General features: G+C 45.3%; 1 protein-coding gene across 1 annotated transcript in view; it reads right to left on the minus strand.

Moving 5' to 3' along the window:
* LOC137629494 (probable E3 ubiquitin-protein ligase HERC3) overlaps nt 1-22,464 on the minus strand; it is a 105,086-nt gene that overhangs the window by 22,723 nt on the left and 59,899 nt on the right. Inside the window, exons 6-7 of the mRNA XM_068360847.1 lie at nt 9,576-9,953; nt 7,278-7,311 (exon numbers count right to left, since the gene is read on the minus strand). Coding sequence (XP_068216948.1) covers nt 7,278-7,311; nt 9,576-9,953 — 412 coding nt within the window. The remainder of the gene's footprint in view (nt 1-7,277; nt 7,312-9,575; nt 9,954-22,464) is intronic.

Genomic DNA, 22,464 nt, shown 5'->3' on the forward strand with positions numbered 1-22,464 from the left:
ACTTATCATTTTGGGGGAATACAAAATCACAAATTTTAAGTGATTTGTATTTTTCCTAACAATACTTACCTCGAACTACTTTCTTAGGAGTATCTGGGATCTCCTCCCAACCGACCACAGTTTTGTGTAGTTTACCCTTAGTCCCGTTTTCTATGAGGGGTAACCTCAGGTGGAGTGGAACATGATGCCCTGAGGCTATCCCCCAGGTCAGAGAGCATGCTTGCTCAGGTCTCGATCTCCAGTAAGTTCTTGATAGCTTAGGTATCTATGAAGTCCAGCAAGGCACTCGGGGTAGGATGGGCGGGCCATTACCCGAAAGTAGTTCGAGGTAAGTATTGTTAGGAAAAATACAAATTACTTAAAATTTGTGATTTGTTCCAATACAGAATACTTACCTCGAACTACTTTCTTAGGAGACTTATACCTTAGGAGGTGGGAGTGTCCTTCAGGACCTAGAGACCGTGACGAGAATAGAAGAGGAACCTAGGTAGGAGATTAGGTTCTGCTGACCTCAAAGAAAACACGAGAACAAGGGAAAACTACACAAAAAACCATCTTAGTGTCTATATAACTCACTTCTGCAAGAATCCTAGGAGACATGTCCTTCCAATGATAGTGTATCCCATGGCAGTTTCAGGGGGCTACCTGAGCCATTTCCGGTAAGGATATAGGGGAAGGAAGAACAAGGGTTCAGGAAGGAACCTGTGTCTCTTGGACTCGCTACCCGCAGTTACCACTGGGGCTACGCCCTTAAACCATTTGGAGCGCGGAAATGACAGGACCGCGCGAGAACCCGCCCAGGGACTTTCTCGAGTAGTCCTTCAAGCAGTGAGCCGTAAAGGTCGACTGGTTAGACCAAGTACCTGCCCGCAGGCTTTGGCCAACTGCCATGTTCTTCTCAAATGCCCAAGAAGCATTTAGACTCCTAATGCTGTGGGGTCTGGGCTTTCTTGGAAAGGGGACCCCTGCACTGCTGTAGGGCCTGACGATCACTTGCCTTATCCAGAAGAAAAAAGTGTTCTTGGAGACTGGCTCCTTCACAGTCCCGAGGAAAATGAACAGACTCTTGATCTCGGGATGAAGTCTAGCTGTCCTTTCTAAATACTGCCATACTGCAAGTCCCTCGGGTTGTCCGAGCGAGGGATAGCTGGCACTGGGAACAATTCCATTTGGGGTCCCAAACAACTGGATTCTGAGTCTTGGTTACGAAGGAGGGTAAGAATCTGAAAGTAGAATCTCGCCAACCCTTCGAGGGTGAGATCTCGTACGACAGGCCAGCAATCTCACCTACTCTTTGCTGATGCCAGAGCTAAACGAAAGACTGCCTTGAGGGTGAGCTCCTTGTCTAGAATGTCTTTTAGAGGCTCGAAGGGAGGTTCCAAAATCAACTTCAAGTACCCTAGCCACATCCCCCTGGGGCACTCAAACGGCTTGAGGGAAAAACGACTGCTTTAAGCTCTTGAAGAGCGTCGAGATCTACCTGGAGGCACCCAGGCCTATGTCCTTCAGGAGGAAGACTTGGGATGGACATGCCCACTCCGTCCCTGAGATAGACCAGGAAGTCTGCTATCTCGTGAATGGAGGCCTATAATGGCCTGATGTTCTTCGAGGAGCACCCCTTAGAAAAGGTAGCCCACTACGCCAGGTACACCTCGACTGACGAACGCCTCAGGTACCCTGCCATCCTTGATGCTGGCCTCGACGGAAATCCTTCCTTTTTCAGGAGACGCTCGATAACCTCCACACGTGAAGGAGGGACCAAGGGTTTTCGTGGAACCTCTGGAAGTGAGGCTGCCGGAGAAGGTCTGGTCTGTCTGGAAGTGTCCCAGGTGTAAGGCATGCCAGTTCCTTTAGATCCGCGAACCACTCCCTCTCTGGCCACCAGGGCGCTACCAGACACCCACAGGTTGGCCGTCCGTCTCATTGGAAGGCATCCTCGAACGCTGCCGCAGGATCTGGCACAGGAAAACAGAACACGGGGAGCTGTGCGTTTAGTCTCGTGGCGAAGAGGTTGAACACCGGCGAGCCCCACTTCAGGGAAAGGGTTTTGACCACTTCTGGGTGTAGGGACCACTCGGGCCCTACCACTCGACCCTTCCAGTTGAGGCCGCCGGCCAGGACGTTCCTCTTCCCCGGAGAGAACCTGGCTGAAAATTTAATTTGTTCCACTTCAGCCCATCCTAGGAACTCCATCGTGAGATTGCACTGTTCCTTCGACTTTAGTCCTCCTTGCTCTTTCACGTAGGCCACCACCGTGGCGTTGTCGCACCCCGGATACCCGGAGCTTCCCTGGGGTAGATGGACGATCCTCATCTCCAGCACGTATATGTGCAGGTTCGTCTCCTCGACTTCCCATTTACCTTTTGCCATTTTGTCGAGAAGATGAGCACCCCATCTCTCCTTGGATACGCCAGTGAACAGGAGCATCTCCGGAGGGTCGGCAGAAAAGGGCATTCCCTTGAGGGTGTTCGTTCCGATTGCTACCACCCCAGGACCTCCTTCGTCTCTGGGGACACCAGGACTATCTAGTGCGGGGAGTCCTCTCAGTCTTTGCCAGACCTTGGCTCTCCTGGGTTGGCCCGACAGGAAGGGCCAGAGTATCTGTTTCAGGGTGTCCAGTTTCTCCGCGGAGGGGAAGGCCCTCGCCATCCGGGAGTCTAGAACCAACCCTAGGTAGGTCATCCTGGTAGAGGAAATCAGCCGTGACTTCTCCAGGTTGATGATGATACTCAAGACGTTGTAGAACTGCAGGGGCTTCTCGACTTGCTCCCTCAGTACTTCCTCTGGGACTGAAAGCAACAACCAGTCACCTAAGTACCGAATCTGGCGGACGTCCTGTTCGTACGCCCAGCCTGAAACTGCTGAGAAGACCTTCGTGAAGCCCTGAGGACTGTCGACAGTCTGAAGCATAGGGTTTTGAACTGCCATGTTTTGGTACTCCAATCTACCCTTAGGAACCTCCTGTTGGAGGGATGAACAGGGACCTGGAAGTAGACGGCTTTGAGGTCTATGGATCTCAGCCGTCCTACTCCTTCAAGGTCGCTAGGACCGACTTCGGAGTGTCCACCTTGAAGCTGGGGTTGTACACGAATTGTTGAGGGCTGAAAGGTCTCCAGAAACCCTGTCGCCTTTTCCACCAGGAAGAGGCTGTTGTAGAACCCTGGACTCAGTTCTCGACTGGTTCTACTGCCCCTTTCGCCAGTATTGCCGAGCCTTCTTCCTGCAATACTGCTACTCTCCAGGGGTCTCTGGATGCCAACCACTCCGCCTGTTGATCTGGGATCCGAGGTGGAGGTCCGCTAGGAAGGGAAGCTTGTACCCCTCCTTTAGTACTGCTACGGTCCCCGGATCCGCTCCGTGGTCCCGCCATGCTTGCCAATATCGTTTGAGGCATCCCCCCCACCTGAGGCGCCACCAGGAGTAGGGGGGGCCTCCCCTCCTAACTCCTTCGAGAGCCGCGGCCTGAACGCCCTCTCCTGGAGTCTGAGTAGGAGGGTCTGAAGGTTAACTGAGGAGTCGAAGCTCCCCTACGGGAGGCAAGGCAAGGGAAAGATTACGTGTGCCAACTTCTACATCCGACGGGCGGACGGAGCCGAAGAGGCACTGGGCAAAGGTGCGGGGCTCCCTCTCCAGCGGCCACCAAGAAAGGCACTGGAGAGGCAATAGCCCCGTTCGACCCGCTCGGGGAAAAACCACTCTGCCTTCATCACGGATGGAGCCGTCATGGGCCTACCCCCTCCCGGGGAAATCCGTGGGGTTTAAGCACCCTGCCATGTCAGAGGCCTCTTCTGATGCTTGGATGGGGCTGGCCGGGACAATGGCACGGCTGGCCCCATCACAGATGGAGCCGCCGGAACGGAGGTATCCGTCATGGGTGAGTCAGCGGCCACCTCCAATGCTTGGATGGGACTGGCCGGGACGATGGAGCGGCTATCTCCATCACGGATGAAGCCACTGGGACGGAGGTACCCGTTGTGGGTCTACCCCTTCCCGGGGAGATCTGTGGGGTTTAAGCACCCTGCCATGTCAGCGGCCTCCTCCGATGTTTGGATGGGGCTGGCCGGGACGATGGCACGGCTGGCTCCATCACGGATGGAGCCGCCAGGACGGAGGTAGCCGTCATGGATGTGTCCGCGGCCACCTCCAATGCTTGGATGGGGCTGGCCAGGTCGATGGTACGGCTGGTTCCATCCCGGATGGAGCCGCCGGGGCGGAGGGAGGTATCATGGGTGTGTCAGTGGCCACCTCCAATGCTTGGATCATGGGTCTACCCCCTCCCGGGGAATCCGTGGGGTGTGAGTACCCTGGCCTACCAGCGGTTGACCACGAATCCTGAATGGAGCAGTCGTGGTACCGGGTATGGAAGCCATGCTGCCGGGTCGATCCAGCGGCTACCTCTGCTGGAAGGATGGAGCTCCTGCGGATATCCATGGAGCCACGGGCTTCCCCGTGCTGGCTGGTTGGTTCCTCCGTTCAGGGCTGGCCATCGAAGGACCGGAGGCCGGGACAAGGCTGCCAGTCCGAAGAGGCGACTCTCTCCGCTGGGCGGGAGAAGTCGGAACCTTCGCGGGCTTATGTCTGTCGGAATGGGGGCCTCTGTCCTGGGTCCACTGCGCTCGTGCCGAGCTAGGTGGCCTTTGGAGGTCAGGACTCGACTGCCAGACCAAAGGGGCGACTCTCTCCGCTGGGTGGATGGAGCCGGACCCTTCGCGGACTTACGCCTGTCGAATGGCATCATCGTCGGAACGGGGGGCCTCCGTCCTGGGTCCACTGCTCTCGTGCCGAGCTAGGTGGCCTTTGGAGGACTTATGCCGGTCTGCCAGAGCCTGCTGTAGGGTTGTCGGGGTTCACGTCGAAGGGCGGGCATCACCGTCGGAACGAACGAACCTTCTCTACCATCCGCAGAACCTACGGCCTGATCCCGAGGAGCCGGGTCACCGGGAACTCCCACCGGGCACTTCGGTTCTGGAATAACAGGCACTCCCCTGCGGTGGTACTGGTCTTCCCCGGCGGGAGCCTCCGCACCAGGTTCGGGGGTCAGAACTGGCATCGCCGTGCCGGCGAGGACTACCGTTCGTGTATTCTCTCTGGGGGACGAGGACGCGGATCCCGTGGGCTGACCCGACGGAGGGAACCATTCCTTTAAGTCCGAGGGCCGAACCAGCTGTGCTGATTCGGCCAGGCTGCCCGTAAGGAAGCACGGTTCCCCCCGCTGGCGGGGTGAACCGGAAGCTTCGCGGCCTTATGCCTGCCTGAAGCGGCCTTCTCGCATTTCTCCCTGCGAGGGTCATATCTGCGTCTGGAGGATGGCCTTCGTGGCGAGAAATCCCTGGACTGCCGGTCAGGGGAACGCTGCAATTCAGACTTGGGAGGCTCCTTCTCGGCGACGTCCTTGGCTGCAGAAGTGACTGAAAAACACGCCAAAGAGGCTGGAGAAGAATTAGGGACATTTTTCCCCCACATGGGGTCATCAGAGGAGACGTGGCCTGCTTGCACCAGGACTCCGTCTCCCAACACACTCCCGCCCCTCCCTCAAGCCCCTCACACGTCTGGAACGACGCCACAACCCCACTATCCTGAAGATCACACTCTTGGGGAAGGGCAGCGGCCCTCTTCCCCACAACGGACTTACCTCGTCCCCTACTCTGGGTAGGGGAGGGTGGTAGGGAAGCTCTGTCAGACGAGACGCCCGGCGAAGCAAGGGGGGAAAGGGGCACTAGTCTTCTCAGGCGACCTCCATGGTCCGAGCTTGCAACCGCTCAGCCCCTTGCGCAAGGTTACAAAAGCGGTCGCACAGCACCAAGAGCATAACCTCCGGAGGACCAGGAACAAAATAAAGGCAAGAGGAGTTCCCCCCGAAGGAAAATAAACTCAAGCCTGGACGGGAAAACTTCCCTCGGAAGGGAAGTTACCCACCCAAGGAGGCGAGCCTCCTGAGTGTTCTAAAATGAACTGGAGAGCTGTCAGTCGTCACGGGAGCACTTCCAGGAGAAGGAGACACACCCCTGACGAAGATCTATAGGGGAGGCAACAACAGCAGACTCCCCAGGCCCCAACAAGACAGCTTGCTTCGTTGTCACATTACACAAATGAGACTAGATCGTTAACTGTGAATAATAAAAAAACAAGTCATTAGTTAACATTCATTCCCCCGGGAAGACTCCGAAGACTCCAAACACAGAATTATAACAATTACAATTATGTAATTCAAATATGAATGTTCACTAAAGAAAGAACGAAAACCCCGAAAGGAATCGTTCTACAAAAAGCTGAAAAGTCAACAAATACAATTAGATTCATAAACTAATTGAGATAAAATGTACGGCGTAGCAACCCCACCCACACGGGAAGGAAGCTACCCAGGGCGTAGTAAAGGTAAAACTTAGTAAAGGGTGAACGACCTCGAGAGAGAGAGAGAGAGAGACACCGTAGACAAACTCGATCGCGACCCATGAAATTACACCGTGGTGGCCTAACTGCCGAGGGCTCCACGGAGATATCGTACACTACACACACAAGCACGAACTCTGAAAAGGAAACCTACTGATTTCTATACTCAAATATATACATAAACACAAAAATATGTTTACATATATATTGAGTATAAGAAAAGTAAGTGATTTAGTAAAGACAAAACATATAATGGCTGCCGAGCGAGGACGAAGACAGGCATGTCTGTACATCGTCCGAGCCAAAAGTGAAGACATTTCACCGGTATGTGAGGGGGGGGGGAGGGGTAGCAAGCTACCCCTCCCCTACCCCTGCTAACTAGCGCAGGGGTAGTAAACCCTCGTTAAAATCTAATGGCTCGTCAATTTCAGCTACGCCAAAAGTAAACCCCATGTAAATAGCGTGGTTTGTATTTCGGTTACGGAACAATTCAATAATTCATCAAGTCAGAGCGTAAAATAATACATCTTTATAGCTTACGACTGTTTGAAAGGATGGTTGCCGGGCGAAAAGCAAACACCTGGGTAAGCATTATCTTAAGCATTAATAACGGTTCATAGTGGGTGACATATTCTCAGTTGGCAGAAGAATTCAGCATTCGAGGTGCTGAGCCAGGTTCAATTGAGCCTGGACTCGTGTCACTCTTATAAACACAGAGTCCATGCTTTGCACATTGATACAAAGGCCCTAATCAGGGAATACAATATTTCTTTGGTACATCATATAGCACTGGATTCCCTGTTCTAGACTTTAAAAGAAAGTCCTTAAGGACCACACAGCAGCCTAACCACCATCCAAAAGAACATTTAAAATGGCCCAATGCTTACTTGTTCATACCAGCAGACCACACACTGCCATCATCTGAAACAAAATAAGATCCCATTACAAAGGCATAATAACTTCACACTACAAAGTTTTATAACAAAATAAATGGTATTTTCCCTTGACAGCAATCTACTCAATATCCTGAAAAGCAAACGGCCCAAACACAAAATAGGGATAATTCCTTTAGCTAAATTGAACAATTACCTTCAAAAATATCCAAAACCATACACAACATTTATGAGACATTCATAATTCGCAGGTCAAGATATTTACTCTTAAGATATGATAATCAAATCAACTATATATTAAAAATTCCAATGTCAGATGGAACCCATCATACCAGATATCCAATTATTTTTAAATAAATCTAATTTTTTTCACTACACCCCTTTATTAGGTACCTGTGTTAAGGTTATGTTTTCACCTCTGTCTGTTTGTTTATTTATTTGTCACCAGACTAACTTAAAAAGTTAGAGATGAATTTCCATGAAAATGTCAAGATATGTCAAAAATGGGGTCACTTTCAAATGATTAAATTTTGATGATGATCCGGATCCCCATCCGGATCCAGAATCTTTTTAAAGGATTCTTTATTATTGGGAGATTAGACCAATTTGGATATTTTTGCTTATTTCCCAAAATGTTATGGTATATTTTTTTATGAAAATTTAAGGATATAGCAGAAATGGGCTAACTTAGAAATTATCAGATTTTGGTGGTGATCTGGATCACCATCCGAATCCAGGAAGGATTCTTCACTATTGCGAGATTGAACCAATTTTGAAAATTTACTTATTATAATAGGGTTCCATTTCTTGGTTCAAAATCTGACATATACTTCTACAGTATTAATGTTTTGTCCCACAATGTTAGACGAGCCTCAGATGCTAAAGACCAAACTGGGAAAACTACATTAAAATAGCAGAGTAAAAGAATTAAACTATATTTTAATCTATTCATCGTGGCACTTCCCCTTTGAGAGGTTGCTGATATGAAAAAAAAAAAAAACAAAGGGTATTTTTCCTCCTCGTTATCCCTTGCCTGACAAGGGACTCGGCCAAGTTTGGTTGATACTGCTAGGGTGCCACAGCCAACCCTCTCCCACAAATGAAGCTTCATAAGCTGACTCCCCAATTACCCAATTATCGCTACCTCGCGGTCACCAGAGGTAGCTTCAGGCCCCATCAGAACTGCGTCACAATCAGTCTCCATTCATTTCTATTCCTAGCATACTCTTTTGCTTCTTTCACATCTATCCACTTGTTACCTAGTGTTTTCTTCACGCCATCCATCCACCTGAAACCTTGGCCTTCTTCTTCCACTTCTCCCATCATCTTTTACATTCATCACCTTTTTCAGCAGACGACCATTTCCCCTCTCGACATGGCCAAATCACCTCAATACATTCATATCCACTCCAGCTGCTAATTCAGCCCTCACATTTGCTCTAACCCTCACCTTTATATTTCCGATTTTACACGATGAGCACAGAAAGATATCTAAATTCTTTAGTAATACTGTACAGTGAACCCTCGTTTATCGCGGTAGATAGGTTCCAGTCGCGGCCGCGATAGGTGAAAATCCGCGAAGTAGTGACACCATATTTACCTATTTATTCAACATGTATATTCAGACTTTTAAAACCTTCTCTTTACGTAGTTCTGTTAACAAACTACCCTTTAATGTACAGAACACTTAATGCATGTACTACAGTACCCTAAACTAAAACAGGCACAAGTATTAAAGGTGATTTTATATCATGCATTTCCTAAACACGCTAAAAAGCATGATAAAAAATGGCAACCAATGTTTTGTTTACATTTATCTCTGATCATAATGAAGAAACAAACTGGAGGTAGAGCTTTGCTTATTACCCAGACATATTTCCCATACTTTTCCCTTAGAACTACATCACATCTTCCTACTTTATATATATATATATATATATATATATATATATATATATATATATATATATATATATATATATATATATATATATATATATATATATATATATGTATATGTGTGTGTGTGTATATATATATATTTATATGTATACACATATACATACCTACATATATACATAAATACATGCATACATATATATATATATATTACTGTATATATATGGGTTATGGAAAAAATCCGCGAAGTGGTGAATCCGCGATGGTCGAACCGCGAAGTAGCGAGGGTTCACTGTATAGTGATTCTTAATCATTAAAATTATATACATGACAACAGAAAATGGAGTAATTTATTGACAGCAGGTTCCACTTGCAAAGAATCTTAAATCTTACCTAATAAAAATAATGTATGTTGGTCTCCACACTTGACATCACTTAAACTTAAGCTCTCCACCCAAAAGCTCAAGAGTTTAGGAGATGCTTGGACATTTAAAACATCTTTCGGTCTTTCAGGATTAATTCTCTTGTCCTTTCCTTGGATTTTAAGCCTTTTATAATCATGCAGAGGCACTTTATTTTCATTTTCTTGAGCTTCACAAACCTCTCCATCCACAAAGCACGAGGATACTTCTTGATAAACTGACTGAGGACACTGGCAACGATGACCCAAAGGAAAACATAGAGAGGTTTTCTCCTTTGTTTTAAATGGATATCCAAGTTGGCCACTTTCATTCCAACCCCAAACATAAACATCTCCAGTATCACTCAGCGCTGTAAAGAGATGTGGGAAAAATATGTGTTAAAGGAGAACTCCCATTACATAAGTTATTTATAATGCATAAGACAAATATACCAAACTTTTTAACAATAAATTGTGCCTTTACTAGCTAATATACACCAAAGTCCTTCAAGTAGGAATATTCAACGGGAGCTGGAAACTTTTTCAAACTTAATAACAATGTTGGTAGGTAGGAGAGTGGTAGGAGGCCTCCTACCCCCATGACACTTTTCAATTCTGCCCTATGACTAAAATATAGACATGCAGTAAATTTAATACAGTATAAAGGACTAAGGTTTGTAAAGTTAGAAAAATATTTGTCTTTAAAATTGCTTATTTGTTCCCTTGCAAATAAAAACCTTTGTCCTCTATGCACGAGACTCACAAATGGGTGGAAGGTACTGTAGTCCTTTTAAACCCAACCACTATGATCCATTCCTTCCCAGAAATATAATTTTCTTTGTCAGCACACAAAAAGAAAGATAACTCCAAGAACCTCCTAATCCCATTAGGGATGTTGAAACTGATCAGATCTGGGCTTGTCTTGGATTATGTTGCAAAAAAAAGAAGTGCTCTATCAGAAAAGGATTCTATAAGAGTTTCGGAAGTTAGTAACACTACCACTCCAGGGTCAAAATAGACATTAGGGGCACTCATGGTCCATGGAAAAACACCTATCTACCAACAAAGTGCTGGATACACTTTTACTAACACAACTTCAATACAATGTAAGACAATTCATGATGCACAAGTCATCACTAGCCACCCCAAGTACTGTATAAGTAGCAACCAAACACTGTTGTTTCTATTTACCAACACTTACTGATACTGTAGTGTATATTACTGCAATACATGTACAGTACTATACAGCTTAATTAGCTACAGTGAGACAATGACAACACATCACAAACCTACCAACCTGTCACCTAATAAGTAGCCTGTATTCTAAAGCATGGTATTTTGTATAAAGTACTGTACTGTAAATATAAATACACTGTTAGTAGTTATTTCTAAATGTACAAATTAATATCTATCCTAAAACATTACTGTAACAGTAAAAAGATAAAAAAAAAGACTGTACAGTTCACATACAACATCACTGAACATTTACAAAGTTCTACACAGCAAAATTTCAAAACTCATGATGCAATCTGTAAGGTGCAGTAGCAGTATTTAGTATTGGAAATCAGGTGTACATGTATACGTACTACATACACTGCACATAATAAATTCTCGCATAACTGGACAGTAGTTGCTTGACAAATCCCATCCATATACCAAAGGCACTTCCCCCAATTTTGGGGGGTAGCCGACAACAACAAGAAACAAAACAAAAAGGGGACCTCTACTCTCTACGTTCCTCCAGCCTAACCAGGGACTCAGCCGAGTTCAGCTGGTACTGCTAGGGTGCCACAGCCCAACCTCCCACATTTCCACCACAGATGAAGCTTCATACTGCTGAGTCCCCTACTGCTGCTACCTCCGCGGTCATCTAAGGCACCGGAGGAAGCAGCAGGGCCTACCGGAACTGCGTCACAATCGCTCGCCATTCATTCCTATTTCTAGCACGCTCTCTTGCCTCTCTCACATCTATCCTCCTATCACCCAGAGCTTTCTTCACACCATCCATCCACCCAAACCTTGGCCTTCCTCTTGTACTTCTCCCATCAACTCTTGCATTCATCACCTTCTTTAGCAGACGGCATTTTCCATTCTCTCAACATGGCCAAACCACCTCAACACATTCATATCCACTCTAGCCGCTAACTCATTTCTTACACCCGTTCTCACCCTCACCACTTCGTTCCTAACCCTATCTACTCGAGATACACCAGCCATACTCCTCAGACACTTCATCTCAAACACATTCAATTTCTGTCTCTCCATCACTTTCATTCCCCACAACTCCGATCCATACATCACAGTTGGTACAATCACTTTCTCATATAGAACTCTCTTTACATTCATGCCCAAGCCTCTATTTTTTTACTACTCCCTTAACTGCCCCCAACACTTTGCAACCTTCATTCACTCTCTGACGTACATCTGCTTCCACTCCACCATTTGCTGCAACAACAGACCCCAAGTACTTAAACTGATCCACCTCCTCAAGTAACTCTCCATTCAACATGACATTCAACCTTGCACCACCTTCCCTTCTCGTACATCTCATAACCTTACTCTTACCCACATTAACTCTCAACTTCCTTCTCTCACACACCCTTCCAAATTCTGTCACTAGTCGGTCAAGCTTCTCTTCTGTGTCTGCTACCAGTACAGTATCATCCGCAAACAACAACTGATTTACCTCCCATTCATGGTCATGCTTGACAAATACTTGTAAGATATGCTTTCACGATGAAGGATACTGGGAGGATGACTCCGAGTCAGCCAAAGAAGTGGTGCTTTGCGGGGTAGGAAACAGTCCGAGGACTGGGTAACAAAGAAGCACAGTTGGTTTGAAAATGTTAGGCTGTGTGCAGCCGTCCTAACTGTGAGGTTCTGCAAAGATTCAAAACTTAAAATATTATACGGATTTCCGTACATGTGGAGAGGAATATCGAAACCATGTCAAAATTTGTGATGACGGAGAGCTGACTGCCTCAGAATACGAGTAAATCAGTAAACAGTATAAGCATGAAAATTCAAATCAGCATAAGAGCATTGCATCGGTCTGTAAAGAAACAATTCCCTCCATATGCATATTTTTTGTGGACAAGAAGTAATGAGACAAGCAGTGCCCATACACTACAAAGGCAGTGCTTATGCTATGTTCAAGTAATTTTTACCCCACTTTCATGCCACGTTAAAGAAAAGTCAAGGCAGTTATCTATAGATAGGGTCCTTGTCAAAATTGAATGTAAAAGAGTAAAAAAAAAGACAACTGTGTCCATAATCATTATTATTATTAGCTAAGTTACAACCCTGGTTAGAAAAGCAGGATGCTATATACCCAAGAGCTTCAATAAGGAAAAACAACCCAGCGAGGAAAGGAGATAAGGATATAAATAAACTGCAAGAGAAGTAATGAACAATTAAAACAACATGTTAAGAGCAATAGCTACATTAAATTAGATCTTTCATAAATAAAATATAGGAAGAGTCTTACATTATTATTATTATTATTATTATTATTACTATCCAAGCTACAACCCTAGTTGGAAAAGCAAGATGCTATAAGCCCAGGGGCTCCAACAGGGAAAAATAGCCCAGTGAGGAAAGGAAATAAGGAAATAAATAAATGAAGAGAACAAATTAACAATAAATCATTCTAAAATAAGAAACAACGTCATAACAGACATGTCATATAATAAACTATCAACATCATCAAAAACAACTATGTCATAAATAAACTATAAAAAGACTATGTCCACCTGGTCAACAAAAAAGCATTTGCTCCAACTTTGAACTTTTGAAGTTCTACTGATTCAACCACCCGATTAGGAAGATCATTCCACAACTTGGTCACAGCTGGAATAAAACTTCTAGAGTACTGCGTAGTATTGAGCCTCGTGATGGAGAAGGCCTGGCTATTAGAATTAACTGCCTGCCTAGTATTACGAACAGGATAGAATTGTCCAGAGAGATCTGAATGTAAAGGATGGTCAGAGTTGTGAAAAATCTTATGCAACATGCATAATGAACTAATTGAACGACGGTGCCAGAGATTAATATCTAGATCAGGAATAAGAAATTTAAGAGACCGTAAGTTTCTGTCCAGCAAATTAAGATGAGAATCAGCAGCTGAAGACCAGACAGGAGAACAATACTCAAAACAAGGTAGAATGAAAGAATTAAAACACTTCTTCAGAATAGATTGATCACCGAAAATCTTGAAAGACTTTCTCAATAAGCCTATTTTTTGTGAAATTAAAGAAGACACAGACCTTATATGTTTCTCAAAAGTAAATTTACTGTCGAGAATCACACCTAAAATTTTGAAAGAGTCATACATATTTAAAGAAACATTATCAATACTGAGATCCGGATGTTGAGGAACCACCGTCCTTGACCTACTTACAATCATACTTTGAGTTTTGTTAGGATTCAACTTCATACCCCATAATTTGCACCATGCACTAATTCTAGCTAAATCTCTATTAAGGGATTCACCAACCCTAGATCTACATTCAGGGGATGGAATTGATGCAAACAGAGTAGCATCATCTGCATATGCAACAAGCTTGTTTTCTAGGCCAAACCACATGTCATGTGTATATAGTATAAAAAGTAAGGGGCCAAGAACACTACCCTGTGGAACACCGGATATCACATTCCTATAATCACTATGGTGCCCATCAACAACAACTCTTTGAGATCTATTACTTAAAAAATCAATAATAATGCTAAGAAACGACCCACCCACTCCCAACTGTTTCAGTTTGAAAACAAGGGCCTCATGATTAACACGGTCAAAGGCAGCACTAAAATCAAGGTCAATCATACGAACTTCCCGACCACAATCAAGGGATTTCTGTACAGCATTGGAGATTGTAAGAAGGGCATCACATGCTCCAAGGCCTTTACGAAAACCAAATTGCAAACTAGGGAGTAGATGATTACCTTCAGCAAACCTATTAAGACGTTTTGCCAGAAGACGTTCAAAAACTTTAGATAATATGGGAGTTATGGAAATTGGGCAGTAATCAGTGGGACTTGAGCTACCACAAACACATTTACATAGAGGAGTAACATTACCAATTCTCCAACTAGTGCTAAAAGCTCCTCTTCTTGCTAACTTGCGCAAAATAACAGATAACTTTGGAGCTAAGAAATCTGCTGTCTTTATAAAAAACAAAGGAAAAATACCATTTGGGTCTACACCTCCATAAGCATCAAGGTCCATCAACAGAGCTTTAATCTCACGAGATCGAAAAGCTAAACTAGTTAGTTTAGCCTCAGGAAAACAGGAATGAGGAAGTTCAAGTTTTTCATTACTCTGTTTACTGTCAAAAACATCAGCCAAAAGGGTTGCTTTTTCCTTTGGACAGTGAGTGACTGAGCCACCTGGTTTAAGTAAAGGAGGAACTGTTGCATCTACACCAAAGAGTGCAGATTTAAGGGTAGACCACCATTTATGTTCCTGAGTTGTACCAGAAAGTGTTTCTTTTATGGTTAAATTGTACTCCTTTTCAGTTGAGGCATAAACTCTCTGAGCAAAAGCTCGAAGCTGAGTATAGTTGTTCCAGGTCAAATCTGATCTGTTACCCTTCCAAAGTTGATAGGCCTCCTGCTTCTCCAAAAAAGCACGTCTACAATCATCATTGAACCACGGTTTGTCCTTCACTCGGTACCTTAGCACACGAGAAGGGATACGCCTATCAATTATGTTGACTAGATTCTCATTCAAAGGGACAACAGGATCTACACTATTATATAATTGTGACCAATTCAAGCACAAAAGATCATGTAAAATCCCATTCCAGTCTGCTTGGGATTTCATATAAATTTTACAAGAATATGATATATCAGGGACAGGCTGCTCAGTCTTCACTAATAATGAAATCAAGGCATGATCAGATGTCCCGACTGGAGAACCAACCTTACCAGTTATAACGCCAGGGGAGTCAGTGTATACGAGGTCCAAGCAATTACCAGACCTGTGAGTAGCTTCATTCATGATTTGCTCACAGCCTGATTCAGAGGCAAAGTCTAAAGCTCTTAAGCCATGGCGATCGGTAGGAGAGATAGAACTTAACCACTCCCTATGGTGAGCATTAAAATCACCAACAAAGACAAAAGAAGCCTTTCTATCATCTTCTTGTATCTTAGCCATAATGGTAAGAAGACAATCGAAGATAGAATCATCCATGTCTGGATTCCGGTAGATCGAACATAAATAAAAGTTGTTATGCCTGCCACAAACTTTTATTACCCGAATCTCATGACATCCACATTGATAGCAGGACTTTTGAGAAGCAGGGTACTCGGTCCTAATATACACCGCCATTCCCCTGGCCCTAGGGATGGCATCACGTTTCAACATTATTGGCTTCTTAAAACCAGTTATAAGGAGCTCAGATGAGTGCCTCATATTAGAAACCAAAGTTTCTGAGCAAAAAAGAATATCATACTGTCTGGACGCAACTGTAAGGTCTTGGATATTTGCGTGAAGACCACGAATATTGCAATACAGAAGACGACATTGACGAAATCTAGGACGTACTGGTCCCGGATTTCGCTCAATGTCTCCAGACAGCATAAGAATTAATAGAAATAAAAAAGAGACATCATACTTAAAAACTAGATAAACAAGAATTATAACAAAAACAATACATACAGAATTATAAACAAAGTGATTGATGATACCCATAGACTATAGTAAAAAGTCGGAAAAACTGGTCAACATGGAGGAGCCGATACACCATGCAAGGCTAAATACCCTCCAGGATAGCCACTTCAACTGAAGGGAGGACAGTAAGGATGGTTTTGAGAAGAAAAAGAATCAGAAAAAGGAAAAGACAACCTCTTGATAAACCACCAGGCATCCATGGCCCTTCTATTAAGCCTGCCCAACACACCATTTCAAAAAAACAAGAGGAAGAAAAAAAAAAAAATAAGATAGAATAGTGTGCCTGAGTGTACTCTCAAGCAAGAGAACTCCAACCCAAGACAGTGGAAGACCATGGTACAGAGGCTATGGCACTACCCAAGACTAGAGAACAGTGGTTTGATTTTGGAGTGTCCTTCTCCTAGAAGAGCTGCTTACCACAGCTAAAGAGTCTCTTCTACCCTTACCAAGAGGAAAGTACACTGAACAAATTGCAGTACAGTAATTAACCCCTTGGGTGAAGAAGTGTTAAGTATCTCATTGTTGTCAGGTGTATGAGGAAAGATGAGAATATGTAAAGAATAGGCCAAACTATTCTGTGTAAGTGTAGGCAAAGAAAAAATAAGCCGTGACCAGAGAGAGGGATCCAATGCATTACTGTCTGGCCAGTCAAAGGATCCAATACCTCTCTAGTGGTAGTATCTCAACGGGCGGCTGGTGCCCTGGCCAACCTACTAACATAAAAAATCAGCCTGTTCAACATGAAAATATTTTTTGCAAGCTTGAACTTTGAAGTTCCACCGATTCAGCTACCTAACTAGGAAAATCCTTCCAGAACTTGGTCACAGCAGGAGTAAAACTTCTAAAATACTGTGTAGTATTGAGCCTCATGATGGAGAGAGCATGACCATTAGAATAAACTGCATACCTGGTATTACGAACAACTCTGGAAAGATCTGAATGCAAAGATAGTCAGAATTATGAAAAGTTTCATGCAACATGCTTAACAAACAAATTGAACAATGGTAACAAAGATTAGAATCTAGATCAGGAAAAAGAAATTTAATAGACCATAAGTTCCTATCTAAAAAATTAAGATGAAATTCAGCAGCCTAAGACCAGACAGGAGAACACTAATTGAAACACAGTAGAATAAAAGAATTAAAACGCTTCTTCAGAATAGATTGATCACCAAAAATCCTAGGACTTTCTAAATAAGACAATTTTTTTTGTGCAATAGAAGAAGAGACAGACCTAAAGTGTTTTCAAAAATAAAATTTGCTATCAAGAACCACTCCTAAAATTCCAAGTCATACAGAGAAAAATCCTTATCCATGCTGAAATCCAAATGTTGAGGAGACACTCTCCCCGACCTACTTACAATCATACTTGAGTTTTGTTAAGGTTAAACTGCATGCCTCATAATTTGCACCATGCACTAATTTTAGTGATTCAGTTGGTAATAGTAAATGGGTTTTTTACCCAAAGTTCTCATGAAGGAAGATTCACCTCCTCCTCCTCCTCATTTCACATGCCAGCCACACCTCTCCTCAAAGGTATAAATTTGTCATTTTTATTTTATAATGATTTATTCATTTGTATTCATATCTGATCGTATGGGTTATAATATGTTATTTTCCTTAGTAAAATAAATTTTTGAATATACTTACCCGATGATCATGTAGCTGCAACTCTGTTGCCCGACAGAAAAAACCTAAGGTCGGGATACGCCAGCGATCGCTATACAGGTGGGGGTGTACAACAACAGCGCCATCTGTCGAGTAGGTACTCAGGTACTTCTTGTCAACAAGAACCAATTTTCTCCTCGGTCCACTGGGTCTCTATGGGGAGGAAGGGAGGGTCCTTAAATTCATGATCATCGGGTAAGTATATTCAAAAATTTATTTTACTAAGGAAAATAACATTTTTCAATATTAATCTTACCCGATGATCATGTAGCTGATTCACACCCAGGGGGTTGGGTGGAGACCAGCATACATGTTAACATTAGAAGCTAAGTATCCCGTATTTCATTTTAGCAGTTATTCAAAAAATAACAAACATAAAATAAATAAGTACCTGGTAAGGAAGTCGACTTGAACCATTACTCTGCCTTTTTAAGTACGTCTTCCTTACTGAGCCTAGCGATCCTCTTAGGATGCTGAGCGACTCCTAGGTGCTGAAGTATAAAGGGCTGCAACCCATACTAAAGGACCTCATCACAACCTCTAATCTAGGCGCTTCTCAAGAAAGAATTTGACCACCCGCCAAATCAACCAGGATGCGGAAGGCTTCTTAGCCTTCCGTACAACCCAAAAACAACAATAAAAAGCATTTCAAGAGAAAGATTAAAAAAGGTTATGGGATTATGGGAATGTAGTGGTTGAGCCCTCACCTACTACTGCACTCGCTGCTACGAATGGTCCCAGGGTGTAGCAGTTCTCGTAAAGAGACTGGACATCTTTAAGGTAAAATGATGCGAACACTGACTTGCTTCTCCAATAGGTTGCATCCATTACACTCTGCAGAGAACGGTTCTGTTTGAAGGCCACTGAAGTAGCGACAGCTCTAACTTCATGTGTCCTTACCTTCAGCAAAGCATGGTCTTCTTCCTTCAGATGAGAATGGGCCTCTCTAATCAAAAGCCTGATGTAATAAGAAACTGCGTTCTTAGGCATCGGTAAAGCAGGTTTCTTAATAGAACACCATAAAGCTTCTGATTGTCCTCGTAATGGCTTTGTACGTCTTAAATAGTACTTAAGAGCTCTTACTGGGCATAGTACTCTCTCTTGTTCGTTACCAACCAAGTTGGACAGGCTTGGGATCTCGAACGACTTGGGCCAAGGACGAGAAGGAAGCTCGTTTTTAGCTAAAAAACCAAGCTGTAAGGAACATGTAGCCGTTTCAGATGTAAAACCTATGTTCCTGCTGAAGGCGTGAATCTCACTGACTCTTTTAGCTGTTGCTAAGCAAACGAGGAAAAGAGTCTTTAATGTGAGATCCTTAAAAGAGGCTGATTGAAGCGGTTCGAACCTTGCTGACATCAGGAACCTTAAAACCACGTCTAGGCTCCAACCTGGTGTGGCTAACCGACGCTCCTTTGAGGTCTCAAAAGACTTAAGGAGGTCCTGTAGATCTTTGTTGGTGGAAAGATCTAAGCCTCTGTGGCGGAAGACTGCTGCCAACATGCTTCTGTAACCTTTGATCGTAGGAGCTGATAGGGATCTTACATTCCTTAGATGTAAAAGGAAGTCAGCTATCTGCGTTACAGAGGTACTGGTTGAGGAAACTGAATTCGCCTTGCACCAGCTTCGGAAGACTTCCCATTTTGAATGGTAGACCTTGAGAGTGGATGTCCTCCTTGCTCTGGCAATCGCTCTGGCTGCCTCCTTCGAAAAGCCTCTAGCTCTTGAGAGTCTTTCGATAGTCTGAAGGCAGTCAGACGAAGAGCGTGGAGGCTTGGGTGTACCTTCTTTACGTGCGGCTGACGCAGAAGGTCCACTCTTAGAGGAAGAGTCCTGGGAACGTCCACTAGCCATTGCAGTACCTCGTTGAACCATTCTCTCGCGGGCCAGAGGGGAGCAACCAACGTCAACCGTGTCCCTTCGTGAGAGGCGAACTTCTGCAGTACCTTGTTGACAATCTTGAACGGAGGGAACGCATACAGGTCTAGATGGGACCAATCCAGAAGAAAGGCATCTACGTGAACTGCTGCTGGGTCCGGAATCGGTGAGCAATAATTTGGGAGCCTCTTGGTCATCGAGGTAGCGAACAGATCTATGGTGGGCTGACCCCACAGGGCCCATAGTCTGCTGCAAACATTCTTGTGAAGGGTCCACTCTGTGGGGATGACCTGACCCTTCCGGCTGAGGCGATCTGCCATGACATTCATGTCGCCTTGAATGAACCTCGTTACCAGCGAAATCTTTCGATCTCTTGACCAGGTGAGGAGGTCCCTTGCGATCTCGAACAACTTCCTCGAATGAGTCCCTCCTTGCTTGGAGATGTACGCCAAGGCTGTAGTGTTGTCGGAGTTCACCTCCACCACCTTGCCTAGAAGGAGGGACTTGAAGTTTCTCAAGGCCAGATGAACTGCCAATAGCTCCTTGCAGTTGATGTGAAGTGTTCTTTGCTCCGGATTCCACGTGCCCGAGCATTCCCGTCCGTCCAGTGTCGCACCCCAGCCCGTGTCCGATGCGTCCGAGAAGAGAAGGTGGTCGGGGGTCTGAACAGCCAATGGTAGACCTTCCTTGAGAAGAATGCTGTTCTTCCACCACGTCAGCGCAGACTTCATCTCTTCGGATATAGGAACTGAGACCGCTTCTAGCGTCATGTCCTTTCTCCAGTGAGCAGCTAGATGATACTGAAGGGGGCGGAGGTGGAGTCTCCCTAACGCGATGAACTGGGCCAGCGATGAAAGCGTCCCTGTTAGACTCATCCACTGCCTGACTGAACATCGGTTCCTTCTCAGCATGCTCTGGATGCATTCTTGGGCTTGACTGATTCTGGGGGCCGACGGAAAAGCCCGAAAAGCTCGACTCTGAATCTCCATACCTAGATAGACAATGGTTTGGGATGGGACGAGTTGGGACTTCTCTATATTGACCAGGAGACCCAATTCCTTGGTCAGATCCATAGTCCATCTGAGATTCTCCAGACAGCGACGACTTGACGGAGCTCTTAAAAGCCAGTCGTCCAAATAGAGGGAGGCTCTGATGTCTGCCAAATGAAGGAATTTGGCAATATTCCTCATCAGTTTGGTAAACACAAGAGGTGCCGTGCTTAGGCCAAAGCACAGGGCTTGGAACTGGTAAACGACCTTTCCAAAGACGAACCTTAGGAAAGGTTGGGAGTCTGGATGGACGGGGACATGAAAGTACGCGTCTTTTAGGTCCAACGAGACCATCCAGTCTTCCTTCCTGACCGATGCTAGCACCGACTTCGTCGTCTCCATGGTGAACGTCTGCTTGGTGACAAAAGCATTGAGAGCACTGACGTCCAGCACCGGTCTCCACCCTCCTGTCTTCTTCGCTACCAGGAAGATACGGTTGTAGAAGCCCGGGGATTGATGGTCCCGGACTATGACTACCGCTCCCTTTTGTAGCAAGAGAGACACCTCTTGCTGTAAAGCTAGCCTCTTGTCCTCCTCCTTGTAGTTGGGAGAGAGGTTGATGGGAGTAGTTGCTAGAGGGGGATTGCGCAAGAACGGAATCCTGTACCCCTCTCTTAGCAACTTCACAGACTGAGCGTCTGCACCTCTACTCTCCCAAGCCTGCCAGTAGTTCTTGAGCCTGGCTCCCACTGCTGTCTGGAGAGGTAGGCAGTCAGATTCTGCCTTTTGAGGACTTGGAACCCTTCTTCTTTTTGCCACGATGACTGTCGGCACGGGTACCTCCTCTGCTGGAGGTTCTGCCACGAAAGGGCGGGATGAACCTAGACGCTGGTGTGTCCATCCTAGGTCTAGGCACGGAAGGTAAAGCTGTGACTTTACGTGCGGAAGAAGCCACCAGGTCATGGGTATCCTTCTGGATCAACGAGGCAGCAATCCCCTTGATCAGCTCTTCCGGAAAGAGACACTTGGAAAGCGGAGCAAACATCAACTCCGACTTCTGGCATGGTGTGATCCCCGCAGACAAGAAAGAGCAAAGGTGATCTCTCTTCTTAAGCACTCCGGACACGTACGAAGCCGCAAGCTCACCAGACCCATCCCGAATGGCTTTGTCCATGCTAGACATGATAAGCATGGCAGAGTCCTTATCCGAAGGGGAGGTCTTTCTGCTTAACGCTCCCAAACACCAGTCCAGGAAGTTGAAGATCTCAAAAGCACGAAAAACTCCCTTCAACAGATGGTCCATGTCAGAAAAGGACCAGCAAATCTTGGAGCGTCTCATAGCCAGCCTGCGGGGAGAGTCAACCAGACTTGAGAAGTCGCCCTGGGCAGAGGCAGGAACTCCCAAGCCGGGTTCCTCTCCCGTGGCATACCAGACGCTAGATTTGGAAGCAAGCTTGGTAGGTGGAAAGATGAAGGCTGTCTTCCCCAGTTGCTTCTTGGACTGCAACCACTCTCCCAGTACCCTCAAAGCTCTCTTGGATGAGCGCGCGAGTACGAGTTTCGTAAAGGCAGGAGCTGCTGACTGCATGCCTAAAGCGAACTCAGAGGGAGGTGAGCGCGGGGTTGCAGACACAAACTGTTCCGGATACAACTCCCTAAACAGGGCAAGGACTTTCCTAAA

This window comes from Palaemon carinicauda, chromosome 37 (assembly GCF_036898095.1).
Source record: "Palaemon carinicauda isolate YSFRI2023 chromosome 37, ASM3689809v2, whole genome shotgun sequence".
Classification (NCBI taxonomy): Eukaryota; Metazoa; Arthropoda; class Malacostraca; order Decapoda; family Palaemonidae; genus Palaemon; species Palaemon carinicauda.